The sequence below is a fragment of the Nycticebus coucang genome, chromosome 11 (assembly GCF_027406575.1).
Source record: "Nycticebus coucang isolate mNycCou1 chromosome 11, mNycCou1.pri, whole genome shotgun sequence".
Classification (NCBI taxonomy): Eukaryota; Metazoa; Chordata; class Mammalia; order Primates; family Lorisidae; genus Nycticebus; species Nycticebus coucang.
Genome location: NC_069790.1, coordinates 96225762 through 96241270, shown reverse-complemented (window position 1 = coordinate 96241270; position 15509 = coordinate 96225762). Strand labels below are relative to the sequence as shown.

The 15509-nt window shown below is 32.8% G+C and overlaps 1 protein-coding gene across 2 annotated transcripts in view; it reads left to right on the top strand.

Moving 5' to 3' along the window:
- The window catches only part of POT1 (protection of telomeres 1), a 71117-nt gene that overhangs the window by 42587 nt on the left and 13021 nt on the right, over nt 1–15509 (top strand). For both annotated transcript variants that reach the window (XM_053553734.1, XM_053553733.1), the window contains 6 exons: nt 340–506; nt 1788–1867; nt 5146–5202; nt 8312–8468; nt 10104–10309; nt 12949–13084. In XM_053553734.1, the coding sequence (XP_053409709.1) occupies nt 340–506; nt 1788–1867; nt 5146–5202; nt 8312–8468; nt 10104–10309; nt 12949–13084 (803 nt within the window). The remainder of the gene's footprint in view (nt 1–339; nt 507–1787; nt 1868–5145; nt 5203–8311; nt 8469–10103; nt 10310–12948; nt 13085–15509) is intronic.

Genomic DNA, 15509 nt, shown 5'->3' with positions numbered 1-15509 from the left:
AGTTAAATAGCTTCTTCCTTTAGGTTGGTGTTGATATTTTTAAATAGCATCTGCATCTCATTGATGTGGACGCACGGTTTTTTAATACTTCAGTATCTCTGAAATGGAAATATATCTTCCCATTGAATGTGTGTATGTATCTACATTTTGGCTTCGATAGATGTCCATGCAGCTGATAACTCAGCCACATTGGTATAGAGTATTCAGTGTATTTTCAATTGGCCAGTTCCCCTGGTTGTTGTTCATTGCCCCATGATGGTTGTGAAAATTTTAAATATCAGAAAGTGTCTGATTTCCCTCCCCCCCCAAATTTCTAAATAGTAAATAATCTATTTTTAGGTTGGAAGCTTTATTAGGATCTACAGCCTCCATACCAAACTTCAGTCATTGAATTCAGAGAACCAGACAACCTTAAATTTAGAGTTTCATCTTCATGGAGGGACCAGTTATGGTCGGGGAATAAGGGTCTTGCCAGAAAATAACTCTGATGTAGATCAACTGAAAAAGTAAGCATTTTATATACCTATTTTAGAAAATGTAAGTGGAGTATTTATTAAGCTGATTTCTCAGGCAGTATCGTTCCTGGGCGTCTGATAGCTCTCTTATTCAGTCCTTATATCCTTCTGTGCTTTGCTGCATACTTTTTAATAAATGAGCAAATGAAACATACCAAATGATTGTAGTTTCAAGTAACTATATGGTAGCAGAGCGAGGGCTGTGATCAAAGTTGAACACGCACGCTCCTCTTCTGCCTTTTGCCACACTTTCCAGGTGCAGCCCCGTACAGTGGAAACTGGACCTTAGGCAAGGTTTTAAAAATTGTATGTAAGTGTAGGATCCAAAAAATACTTAATCCTGTCATGAAAAAGTATCTTTTGAATTGCCTCTGACTAAATAGGTAACAAACGTTTCAGCGTGTTATATTTTTAAAGACTTTTTAAAAACATTTTTAAGCTTCAGATGTGCTCAAGTAGTAAAATAGCATCTAAAATCCTGCTATTTATTTTCAATTTTTTATTTCTTGAAATATCCCTAGTAGGTACTGAAAACAAAAGTTGACCTGTCTTAAAGTTTTATATTAAAGTACTATACTTATATTACTATACACATAGGACAGAAACTCATTCCAATTCACGTTGGGTGGGAGGGGGAACAAAAGGGGGGAAAGAAGGGGTTTGGCGTGCTCGCACTGAAAGGGCACCATGTGCGCACAGGACACAATTATAAGAGGGATTCTACCTAACAGATTCAAATATTGTGACCTGGTTATTTGTACTCTCACATTAACCTGAAATAATAATAATAAAAAGAAAAAAAGAACAAAGATAAAGCTTAGAGCACTTTCAGAGAGATTGGAAGTGGGTCCTTCTCATGAAGGAGAAGTGAGAGATAGAAAAGCAAAGGCTTAAATACCTTCCCACATGCGAAACTGGCTGCAGCTCTTTCACTGGCCTCTCTGTGCCTCTGGGCATTATTGCCCTTTTCTATTGGTCATTGATTACTTAGGTTACCTTATACCCACATTCTTTCTCCTTTTTTTAGTGAGACTGCTGAGTGGTAAATGTTCCCTTGTTTAGCAGGCCGGGCTTTCCTCCCACCCCCCTTGTAGGCTCTTTAAGTCCCTTCTCAATATTTCATCATCTAACTCTTTCGCTTGTATTTTGAGGGACTTTAGAACCTATTGAAAAATGCATAGACATACAGAATTTTTGGATTTTTTTGGATAGAACTAAACTCACTATGTCGACTTTGTTCTACAATTTAAAATTGTATTCTTTCAATTATAGGGCTTTACAATCTGCAGATTTGACAGCCAGTCACCCCTCAAATGATACCTGTCAATCAGAACCTGATGACAGCTTTCAAAGTAAGGATAGTTTTTAACATTGACAGTTTAGTTCCTGCTACATAACATAATTTTATCAACTTAATTCTCTTTTTTAGTGTCTTCTCTCTCTTTGTTTTTTAAAAATCCATGGATGTATGCTAAAGGGACTACCTAAATCTTTATCTGTGTCCTATACAAAAGGGTGAACATGCTTTCTTCCTAAATTGTATAGTTTCATTTTCAAATTGGGGTATTGATTATTACTCCAATTATTACCCCAATTCTTTATGTAATTCAGTATATATGTGTGTGTGTAGTCGTAAGAAAATCTGTATTGATTCTCTAGTCAACTGTTTTGCTTGTCAGTTTCTAAAAAGAACAAAGGTTGTTTGTTTTGCTTTATTTCAAACAACCCAAGTACTTTTTGCTCATATGCATCTTATATATATGCATAGTTCCCAGTGTTTTTTGAATTAGTCAAGTATCTAGTTATAAAATGTTCACAAACAGTAGAGTGTTCATTTGTATTGTCTACCTAAATAGGTGACTATTCAAATCTAAACTTTAAAACGCTCAGTGTGCAATATTTTCTTCTTTACCAGTTACCCTGCTTGTACATTCTGGGACTTAAATGTAGATCATGTTTCTATCTCACATTATTATTCTTATTATTCTTATTATTTGCAATCTTTGCAAACTCCTATCCTACTGTGATCTAAAGAACCATTTTATTCTATACCAGTAATGATAAGCCTGAAAATTAGCATCTCTTTCTTGGTAGGTACCTGCATGCATTATTGTTTAATCCTAATAGCACTCCTATAATATGTATTATTTTCTCTCTTTTACAAAAGGGACACTGAGGCTTAGGTATCATAAAGTTTGCACCTGGTTACTTAGCTATTCACTGATAGCAAAGCAAGACTGTCTGTACTTCCATCCTTTTTTTTTTCACTAAAATAAAAATTCCTAACAATGGGATTGATATATCTAAGGGAAGATGCATATTTTAATAGATGATACCAGTTTATTTACTGAAAAGGCCATAGATACTTATCTCCAAATAACTCTGCAGGTGAATGTACTTTGCTTGCACCTTCGCAGTATTGGAGGTTAACACTCTGAATAATTTTTTTGACAATTTGGCATGTTATCTTTAATTTTTCTATTTGGTCACTTGAAAATCTTACGATGTACTCATTAGCTCTTTTTATTCTCTCTTCTTTGGAGAGAGAATAAAATCTGTTCTTACCTTTTATCTAATTTTCTATTGGATTTATCTTTTTCTTATCAATTTCTGGGAGACCATGGGTATGTTCTATACATACCTTATTGTATTAATTTCAAGATTTCTTCATTGTTTACATTTCATATTGGAATGGCAGATGTTAATTAATGCATAGGATTCATTGAAAATATACCATGCCAGCTTGAGAAGTCCTCTTTGCTTTGGATTTGTTAGCAATGTTGAGGGAAAAGGACTGGTAATGCATATTGTATATGAGGTCCTATAAAATAAATTATAAAAACATAATATGCCATTATATGTAACAAAATGTAAGCTAAGTAATTGTAAAATATATATTTTTTCAGGTCCTAAATTTTTCATTTTAGAAAGCATTTTGAAACTTTATTGCTGTGATTACTACTTTTATTTTCTTAAACTCCTATTTTATGATGTTCATCAGGTCACTCTATTAAATTTTATACGTTTCCTATTTAATCACCCTCTCCTTCTATTTCTTTCACAATGTGCTTTTCCAACATAATAAAAATTTTCAAACTTATGGAAAAGTTACAGCAGTGGTACAATGCTCTCACAGTCCCACCACTTAGATTCTCAGTGAACGCTTTGCACTGTCACCTGTGTCTCTCTTCCTCCTTAGATTCAGCAATTCATCTTATTTTTTGTTGCATTTCAAAGTAAGTTACAGAAGCATCAGTAAACACTTCAGTGTGAAAATAATTGACTAGAGTTCAGTAGTTGCTTAAGATTTTTTTTTTGAGGTAAAATGACATGAAATGGATAATTTATCATTTTATTTAGCTTTGACTAATGTATAACATTATGTAATCCAAATCCCTCTAAATTTGCCTGTTCTAGAACTTCAAAATAATGGAATTACGTATTTGTACTCTTTTTGTACATACCACGTCTTTGAGATTTATTATTGCACATAACAGTCATTTCTTTTTTAATCCTTTGTAGTATTGTTTGAGGTGGACATTTTTCTTTTTAGTATGAATTTCTAGTTTGTTTTCTTGTTAGACGGCTTTGATGTCTTTGTCAAAAATCAAGAGGGGGACAGGAACAGTGGCTCACACCTGTCTGTAATCTCAACGCTTTGGTAGGCCAATGCAGGAAGATTACCTATGGCTGGGAGTTTGAGGCTACCCTGGGCAACATGCAAAACCCCATTTCTACAGGAAATTTAAAAAAAGAAATTAGCCAGATGTGATGGCGGTACCTGCAGTCCTAGCTTCTCAGGACTAAGCGGGGAGGATCACTAGAGCTCAAGAGTTCAAAGCTGTAATGAATTTTGATCACACCACTGCACAGCAGCCTGGGTGACAGAGAAGGACCCAATCTCTTAAAAAGGAAGAAAAAAAATCTGGTGGGCAAAAGTATGGGCTTATTTCAGTGCTTCCCATTCAATGCTTGCTTATAGTGGGAAGTATGCATTTTTCCCCGTACGAATTTCCAGGTGTTGTAGTACTGTTTGCTGAAAAGAGTTTTGCTTTCCCTTTGAACTGCTTTGCTTCCTTTGTCAAAAGTCAAAAGACCATGTGGATTTATTTTTAGGCTCTCTATTCTGTTGAGGGGGTGCCACAACTGTTAATTTACCAAACAAATGGTGCCACAACTAGAAATTCATACATAAAAAGAAAACTATCCACCTCAAACAATACCACAAAGCATTAATTATCAAACAGTACTACAAAGCATTAATTATCAGACCTTATGCCAGTACCACGCTGCCATGATTACTATAGCTTTTTATAAGTCTTGAAGTCATGTAGTCTAAGTCCTTCAGGGCTTCTTTTTCAAGATTTTATTCCATAATCTAGATTTTTTTGCTTTTGCATATAGGTGATAGAGTCTGCTGGTCAGTATCTATAATAAAGCCTCTGCTGTGTTGACTGGACTTTGCTAAATATACAGGTTAATTAGGGAGAACCCATGCCTTCACATGACATCTCACCATTTATTCATGTCTCCTTCAGTTTTTCTTAGCAGTGGTTTATAGTTTTCAGTTACATATTTAATTTATAATGCATTTAAAAGCTGCAACTCTTTTTTCTTCTCCTTCCTACAGGCTCTGGATCAGTATCACTATATGAGGTAGAAAGATGTCAACAGCTATCTGCTACAAGTAAGACCATGTGTCATTTTTTAGATACAGGCACAGTAAGGTGCATGGTAGTTGTCTTTATAGTTACTAACTAATCCATTCCTGTCTCAGAGTAAGAACATACACCCATGAGAGCAAAAGTATGTCCGTATTTAAGTTTCTTCTCCCCCATCCTACACTGGAATAAAATGGAACTCATGAAGATTCATGGCTTTATGTTGAATACATATTTTAAGTCATGTATTTCTAAAGTCTATAAAAGATATTATTGTACCATTCAATAGTGCAACATATCTTTAGCTTAGTACATAAAATATGTTCTATGACATTCATTTTAGTCAATTCACATGATACATTTAACAGTGTGCCATAAAGGAGCTCCTTACAATGATGCCCCAAACTTTAATGTTAGTAGTGATAATAGATCTATTACATACTTCTGTTATTTCAGTTAAGATAGAAAAAATGTCCAGGAGAATACTTTTTGAGTAGATGTCTATTAAATACTACATTATTATAAAATGCAAGTTTCTCATATGGGAGAAAGAAGATACAAACATGGACCGGGAGAAGGCTGAATAAGAACTTGAGGTACTGGAGGTGCCGTAATGTACTTGCGGTTTTATAGGTAGATGCAGAAATATATATATATATTTCTATGGATATAGATATGGGTACGTATAATGGATATATAAATTCACCTACATGAATGTATAGGTGCATGTGTGTTCATCTGTATGTTTTTATTGGTATGAATGTGTATTCATATATACCCTGTCTCTGTGAGTGAAAGGGAAGAGAGACAGTGGCCCTTTAGTTGCGGTAAGCACAGCTCATGCACCGATCTTGGTTTATAAATAGTATTTCTCCCTAAAAGGAATCAGTGTTCCCTGGAGAAATCACAGATTCTAGCACTAGGGCAGGAAAATTACAAGATTAGTCTGGAACATCTTGTAATGCCTGAAAGTAAGCAAGTTCTCAGTGATGGAACGTAACAATTGGCATATGATAAACCATGTCAAATCTGGGACAGTTTGAGCACCAAAATAAATATTACTGATGGATTAGAAATCATTGAATAAAGTATGATTGCATGAGCCTGTGTTGATAATAAACAAAAGAAAAACAAATGAATGGAGTTGAATAGAAATCTATTCCTTAAAGTAGAATGGCAATTAATAAAAGGAGTGGTGAAATTAGAAAAAAAAGTCACAGTTTTACAGTCATGATAATAATTATTGATTTAGTTGTGAATCAGTGGATTCTAAACTATCAAGATGCTAAATATTTGATGAAGAGAGAGAGACTACCTTTTCCCAAGTACTTTCTTACTAATTACAAGGGCAAATAGCATAATTGAGAAACCTGTTGGACACCACCTTAACCAGGTGAACAAAGTTACAGCCACAGTTAGGGAAACACTGACGTTATGTGTTTCTTGATGTGATGCACTGAGAAGCACACAATACCATTTATGTATTTGTGCAGAAAATGTATAACCTGAATCTGAGGATGAGGAAGAATGAGACATGCCCAAATTGATATTTATTTTACAAAATAAATTGCCTATACTCCTCAAATGTATTAATGTCATGAAAGGCAAAGAAAAATGGAGGAGCTATTTCACATTAAGTCCAGAGACATGAAAATAAATGTAATACATTGTTCAGAATTGGATCCTGGACCCAAAAATAAAATGCTAAAGAGAACATTTTGGAAACAAATAGAGGATCTTGAATACTGTCTGTTGAGTTAATAATTGCTCTGATATTGAAAATTGCACCAAAACTATGTCAATAAAATGTTTTCATATGAAATATACCCTTGAGTATTTAAAGGAAAGGGGTATAATTTGTGGAAATTATTCTCAAATTATTCAGTAACATATGTAGAGAGGAGACAGAGATAAAAATAGACATCAGACAACATTAAATGTGCCAGAATGGTAACAATTGGTGAGTCTTGGTAAAGGCTGTACAGAAGATCTTTGTATTATTTCTGCAATTTTTTTTTAAGTTTAAAAGTATTTTTAAATGAAAAATTAATAACTTAAAATGTCAGTTTTAATTCATTGTCACTATCACTAAGCATTTTACACAAAATTGACGGTCTGCCTATGACTTAAAAAAAAAAAGAAAAGAAAAGGAAAAGAAAAGAAACAGCGTTTCTCTGTAAATTCTTGGCATTTTGCTCCTTGAAAAAAAATTAATTCAATAAGAGTTTAGTTGGGTTCAAGCTAGATTCAGAAAGGAATTGTCCCAACCTTTGAGGTTCCCGAGGTATAAACACAGCAGTGTTAAGCTGGAATGTATAGCATGCAGGCAGGCCTGCTATCTTAAGCTAAGGGTCAGCAGCAATTTTACACTTGCCCCGATATAAACTGCCCAGTGTAGTCCCAAGCTTCTAACTAGCTAAGGAGACTACTTGTTTCCCAAGGAATTGCCCCTCATGGTTTTATCTGACTTTTCTTTTCCTAGTGTGACTCTAATTTCTCTTTTACCTACCTTTCCTTCTTTTTTCTTCCCTCCCACCATCCCTAAACTTCTCCTTCTTCACTATACCATCATGACAGCTAGATCACTCCTAATGTCCTCGATGTTAACAGTATGATTCTGTAAATGACAGTTTGGTAAAGAGTCATTAATTTAATATCAGGGAAAGAAGCTTGACAGATATTTAGCAAATATGTTATATTACCTTTTTTGTAGCAAATAAAGATTAGAACTTTTTTGCCTATCACAAATGTCTAAGAAATTAATATTTTAGTTAATATTTTTAAATGTTTTACAAGTAGCATATTAATTTCTTGGTTAAATAAACCTTAGTGTTTTCCCTAAGTTATCCAGGAGTAGTTCTATATAAAGATAATTTTTTAAATGCTTAATAGAGAACTAAATTCTTCGTTTACCAAATTATCCAGCATTTCTTCTACTGTGTGCCTGGCACTAAGCTATTGGGCCTTCAGTGCACATCAGGGAATAAAGGTGAAACCCTTGTTTTCATGGAATTGATAGTTAAAAGAGCTTAAGTTAATCAGATTTGATAATATATTTGGTACAGGGGAATGTATGCTGTGAATATACTTACATTTCTTGTGATTATTTTGATTTAATCTAAAAACTCTTTGCAGTACTTACAGATCATCAATATTTAGAGAAAACACCACTATGTGCCATTTTGAAACAAAAAGCTCCTCAACAATATCGCATTCGAGCAAAATTAAGGTCATATAAACCCAGAAAACTCTTTCAATCTGTTAAACTTCTTTGTCCTAAATGTCATTCACTGTAAGTATTTTCTATAGAAAAATGGAAGTTTTTATTTCTAATTATTTATGTATGTACTGTACATATATTAATTTTAAGTCTTCAGAATAAGTAAATTGTTTTTGTGTATTTTGAAGGAAAGTTAGTGTTCTCAAGGGAAAATACTAAATTCCTAGAAAGTAAGTCCTTGTGGTTCTTTCTTAGTACCCACTTTTATTTATTATTTTTTGTCAAGTAAGAAATTTAACTTAGTAGCTCTGATAAATACAGATGAAAAATAATAAATTATGAATGTGTTTGGAGAGACTTTCTCATATGTCACAAAAATATCTTCTTAAATATAAAATAACAATTTTTTGAAAAGAATTCTAATTAATGAAATAATGCAGAAAGGCTTGTTGCAAATATTTCTGTCCTGGTTAATAACTAGAATATAATATATGTAGGTTAATTTTTTTTTTTGTAATTGAGAATTTTTCAGTGTTTTTATTCCAATTATTATTATATAAATAAATTTATTAAACTGTTTTATAATCTTGTCACTGTGTTACCAGCATCATACTCTGAAAATTACTTTTAATCCCTGCTCATTTTTTTAATGTAATTTGCCTGTTTTTTCTCTAAATATATAAAAGTATGTTTTAAAAAATATAGGCAATTTATGAATATATACATTTGGATACCATATATTAAGTTTTCATTGTAATGTGCTACAGTGTGTAAATGCACACAAACACCTTTACATATTTGTATGTTTATATATTGTCTGTGAATATCTGTGTGCATTAATGTATATATGTTTTTCCCTCCAAAATACAAGGATAGTATTATTTGAAGAGATTTTTTAAAGGATTTTAGATAATTCTTCAAGTATTATCCAATTTCATTCATTGAATTCTATAAAATCACATAGCTTTACAAAATAAAACTACCCTTTATGATTATTTTTAAGCAAATGAGGATGTTATGTCAGAAAATAGAGACTACCTAAGGTTACATAGCTTCGGTGACAAGCAAGGCAAGGACATTCACCTTTTGATTCCAAATGATGCTATTTGTACTACATGATACTTAACCATGTGACTTTTAAAAATTATTAATTTTCAAAGGAGACCAGGTATGGTTGCTCATGCCATTTAATCCCAGAACATTGGGAGACCAAGGCAAAAGTTCAAGACTAGCTGGGCAATATAGCAAGACCCCATTTCTACAGAAAATTAAAGAAAAATTATTAAAGGAAATCAGAAGTAATATTGGCTTGATATATGTACTCTTTTACTTAAGTAATAAGTGGATATTTAAGTGTAGTGAAGACAGCATAGTGCTTCATTTTTTTGCTCACTGGGAATTTTAGCATTCCTTTTAAAAGAGAAAAAATTTGTACTAGAAATAATTAACTTTCCATACAAAACAAGACGTGGAAATTGCCACTAGTTAATGCAATTATGATGTGGACATACTTTGTCACAAAATAGCAAATATGCATCTATTGAACAAAAGTTATTTAATCTGCAAAGTGAAATAGCTCTATAATTTAAGGAAAAGTAGCTGACTCATCTGCATATAAAATGATATCTTTTAATTAAAAAATGTGTTAAATTGGAATTTTCAAGCTTATAACAAAATTGTTTTCTATTTCATTGACAATGATTTTAGGCAAGAAGTCCCACATGAGAGAAATTTGGATATGATTTTACAAGATGGTGCAACTAAAACCCAAGATGCCAAACTACAAAATACCTTATTATATGATTCAAAAGTCTGGACCACGGAAGATCAAGGAGGACGAAAAGTAGCTGTTCATTTTGTGAAACATAATGGTATTCTTCCACTTTCAAATGAATGTCTAATTTTGATAGAAGGTAGGATATTTAAGTTACTGTTTTATTAGAATACTGCTTTTACATATGTTATTTAATTAATTAGGGTTAAATATATTTTATAGGCAACCTATTGCATGTAATGTAAAACTAGTGTTAATTTAAATTTCATTAAATGGAATGAATATATGTTATATACATTAACCAGACTCATATATATCTAATATGCACACATACTTAAAATTATACATTAAACTCAAGTGTTTACATTCATCCATGTTGTTTGGTTCCTGCATATAATTTTGTTAATTCTGTGTTGATTATGCTAAAGAGGCTGATTGCTTATGTATACTTGCTGTTTTCTTGGCCTCTGGATGTCACTGTTGTTTCATAAAAATAGAGTAAAAATATCTATTGATACCTAAAGACAGGAAACTTTGAAACAAGTAAAGTGACTTAAACAGAACAAAACTTGTCATGTTTATTTTTTCATTTCTCTTATATTTTTGTTTAATTTTTTATTTAATATTTCTGTAATATAAAAACATTTTTGTCATGCCAAATTTGAAGTTTTATTATTTTCTTTGAGCTTTTTCCTCCTTTATAACCTTCATAACTTTTCTTAGTAAGGGAAAAACATCACATTCAATTTGCATTAGAGGAATACTTAGTTTTATTTTATAAATGAACTTGCTTTTATTATGTATTATTTTGTTGCAGACATTTTTATTAGAAAGGTAATATGTAACCATTTTAGAAAACATGAAATGTACACGAATATACATGTATTTAAAGATTGGTATTGCTTTTATGAACATAGCTCTTACTTTAAATATAATTACAACATGACAAAACTACTCTAGTGATTTCTGTGTTTCCATTTAATCATTACAATGCATGTTATGCTAGTATGCATATGTTTTAATCACATGTGAGATTTCCTACTCCTCGAGATTTACCAGAAAGGGTGTAGTACTACCAGTTTTAAAATTTTGGTATATTCTTAAGATTCTTTAACTAAAAGAAACAGTAAAATAAAATGGATTTTATATATATTAATACATATATTTTTTATATGTGTACATGTGTGTATATGTAGAGATTTATTATGAGAAATTGGACTGTGTCATTTGGAAGCTGACAAGTCCCAAGATTTTTAGGGTGAGTTGGGACGCCGGAAACTCAGGAGAGCTCCTGGTGTAGGTCCAGTCTGAAGGCCGCCTGGCATAAGACCCAGAAGAAGGTGAAGTCCCAGTTCAAGGGCAGTCAGGAAGAATTCTCCCTAATTCAGGGGAGGGTTAGCCTTTATGGTTCTGGTCTTTATTTGATTGAGTGAGGCCTACCCACATTTGGGAGGACAATCTACCTTACTCAGTCTACCTATTTAAATATTAATCATCTAAAATACAGGAAAGCCTGAAGGTACTTGCATATGTAATAACACCCAATATTAGATGTGTGTGCCCCACAGTGGCCAGCTGTTTGCTACAATCCTTCTGAACTCCCAGAGCAAACTGAATTTGCTATGTGGTATACTGATATCCTTTGAAAGATAATAACTCGAGTTATAATAGAAGGAATACCTAAACAAATAAAAAAAATCATTAATAACAATTTTGCAATATACACAGATATGTCTTTATATATGTTCAATAATAACTAGAAGTTTTCCGTGTAAAAATACTATGTATTTCTGAAGAATTATTTCTATGTACTTCATATTTTGTGTTACATGTTAATTTTAATTCTCTCGTTGTTAATGATATACAACAGATATTTGTATATTGAACTTAAAAAACTAATAGAATAATGGTAAACATAAAAAGAAAAAAAAAAAACAAAAAGATCATGCAACTTTAGAGCAATATTCAGCTTTATTGCAATATTCACTTTATTGTGGTAGTCTGGAACCAAGACTGCATCTCACCAGGTCCCTTGGAATGATACTTTTTGTGGGAAACTACAAAGAAAAAAATAGTAAATGGTCATCCATTGCAGTTTTGAGCAGTAGGCAGGGAGCTTTTTGGCAGTGCTAGGTATAAGACTCCAGAAAAAAGACTCTAGCTCTTGGGCTACAAAGCTTTTAAGTACCGTAAGCTGGAGAATTTTGTTTTGAGCGTTTAAGCTGTCATAACCAGGGCTTAGATCTGACTGCAGTGTAATATAGCAAAATGGTGGTTTCCTGCTAATAAAGAGCTCAGGAAAGGAAGGTGGGAACAGGACATGTTAAAATGCCATACAGCTCGTTGTTCTTGCCAAGATTCAGACAATATTCTGCAATTTAAATACTGCTGGGTATATCATAAGCTATTGGTAATTACTAGAATTCTATAAAAGTTTATTTTGATACTTTTTGCTTGTGATCCTATTGCTTTTATGGAAAAGCATATTTTTAGAGGTCCTTACTATACCAAAACTGTTTATCCTTTACAAATAAATGTTAACATTACAAATTCTGCCCCAATTTTATTAAATACACAGAGGTATTTTATATATATATATCATGTTCTAAGTTTACAGATTAATATTTTTCACAATAAACATCGAATCTTTAAATTTATGGTGTGCATTGTCTTTCTCTCTCCATCACGTTCGTCTTTTACTGTAACTTACATGTACTTAATAGGTACTTCATTTTGCCTACATTATATTTCTACTACTTTGTTATTCTTTTTTAACAGGAGGTACACTCAGTGAAATCTGCAATCTCTCCAACAAGTTTCATAGTGTAATTCCTGTGAGATCTGGCCATGAAGACCTGGAACTCCTGGACATTTCAGCACCATTTCTTGTACAAGGAAAAGTGTATCACTATGGGTACGTTTTCAACTTGAGGGGATTTTTGGAGTTAAAAAATGTAAGAGCTATTTTTATCATTTTATTTCACTAGTTACTATATGCTCTATAGAAACTTACTGAGTACTAACTTACATATACTAAGAGACAGAGTCAGTAAAAGAGGACATTTTACATAATAAGGGTCAATGAACTTTGTTTTCAATTGTTTATATGTGTATATATTGGAACATGGTATGAAATGAATTCATTACTGTGAGTCCTTGTTAAAAATGTTTGAGAGTTACCACTAAGGTGTTTACCTGGAATTGGAATTAATGGATCATACGTATGCATAATTTTGCTGTATAAGAGAATACCAAGTTGTTCTTGCAGTAGCTTTAACAATTTGCGGTTCCATCAATAGTTTATAAAAATTTTAATTTCCGCCAATTTCTAATACTTGCTATTAGTCTGATTTGTAATGTGTTATGAGCATGAAATGGTACCCCTGGCAGGTTTTGTTTGTTTTCTTGTTTTGCCTGTATTTCCTAATGACAAGTGTGTTTAAGCAGCCCTCATATTTGCTGGCTATTTAGATTTTCAGTTTTATGAGTTTTATGTTCACATCTTTGGCCTTTTTTCGTGTGGTTATTGATCTTTTTTTTGACTCTTTTTTTGACATAAATTTGTGCACACATATGACAGAATGTAAGAATTCTTTCTATATTAAAGGTACTAACTAATCTTTTGTCAGTTACATCTAGACTTATATATCCTGTACCTTTTAACTTTATGGTTTGTTGTTTTTATAGATTTTTAATAATATTAACATAGACATACTTTACCAAAATATTTTCCAAAACTTTAAAAAGTTTTAAAAACCTTTCCTTAAGTTGTCTGAACCCGTTACTTTTTAAGTAGAATTTAGATGTGGAAGTTACACATAGCAGGATGAAATCTATCTCTGACAAAGGTTTAATAACCAGAATCCACAGAGAACTCAAGGGATCCCATCGCAGGCTGGGCAAGGGATTTGAAGAGAAACTTCTCTGAAGAAGACAGGCGCACGGCCTTCAGACATATGAAAAAATGCTCATCATCTTTAATCATCAGAGAAATGCAAATCAAAACTACTTTGAGATATCATCTAACTCCAATGAGACTAGCCTATATCACAAAATCTCAAGACCAGAGATGTTGGCGTGGATGCGGAGAAAAGGGAACACTTCTGCACTGCTGGTGGGAATGCAAATTAATTCATTCCTTTTGGAAAGATATATGGAGAACACTCAGAGATCTAAAAATAGATCTGCCATTCAATCCTGTAATTCCTCTACTGGGCATATACCCAGAAGACCAAAAATCACAACATAACAAAGATATTTGTACCAGAATGTTTATTGCAGGCCAATTCATAATAGCTAAGTCATGGAAAAAGCCCAAGTGCCCATCGATCCACGAATGGATTAATAAATTGTGGTATATGTATACCATGGAATACTATGCAGCCTTAAAGAAAGATGGAGACTTTACCTCTTTCATGTTTACATGGATGGAGCTGGAACATATTCTTCTTAGTAAAGTATCCCAAGAATGGAAGAAAAAATACCCAATGTACACAGCCCTACTATGAAACTAATTTGGGACTCTCACATGAAAGCTATAACCCAGCTACAACTTAACAATAGGGAGAAGTGGGAAAGGGGGGGGTGGGTAGAGGGAGGGGAATCGGTGGGATCACACCTGTGGTGCATATTACAGGGGTATTTGCGAAACTTGGTAAATGTAGAATGTAAATGTTTTGGCACAGTAACTGAGATAACGCCGGAAAGGCTATGTTAACCACTGTGATAAAAATGTGTCAAATGGTTTATGAAGTGAGTGTATGATGCCCCATAATCATATCATTGTATACAGTTATGATTTAATAAAAATAAAAAAAAATTAAAAAAAATAAATATAAAAAAAAAAAAAAAAAAGAAATCACTTTTTGTCAGACCCAAACAAACTGGAGTTGAGAGAGAACAAAGAAGGAAGCTAATGTTTGCATGTCTATGATAAAGATCGTGTCAAGGACTTTCTGGAAATCATCCCACAAGAAATCCTTTCTTGAGAACTTTAGCAATTCAGATACAATGTTTTGGGAAGGACACCTGCCCATTAGAGGCGTCTCCACCAATGAATTGACACCAAGTATGGCTTTGAGTATCTGAAGCCAATGAACTTTGTTTCCAAATAGCTTATGTGAGCTCAGATTTTTACCTATAAAAGTTTCCCTTTAACCTCTCCTCTCCACATGTATATGTGGCTTGCCATAGTAGTGCATGTCTATTTATAATCCTTTCTAATTCCCAAATAAATTAAACATGTTTGGAGATATTTTTTTCTCTGATGTTTGTTGTTGACAAGACTAATTTTTGCATTTCTTTATTGGTTGCACATCTTTTAAGTTTGATATTTTATT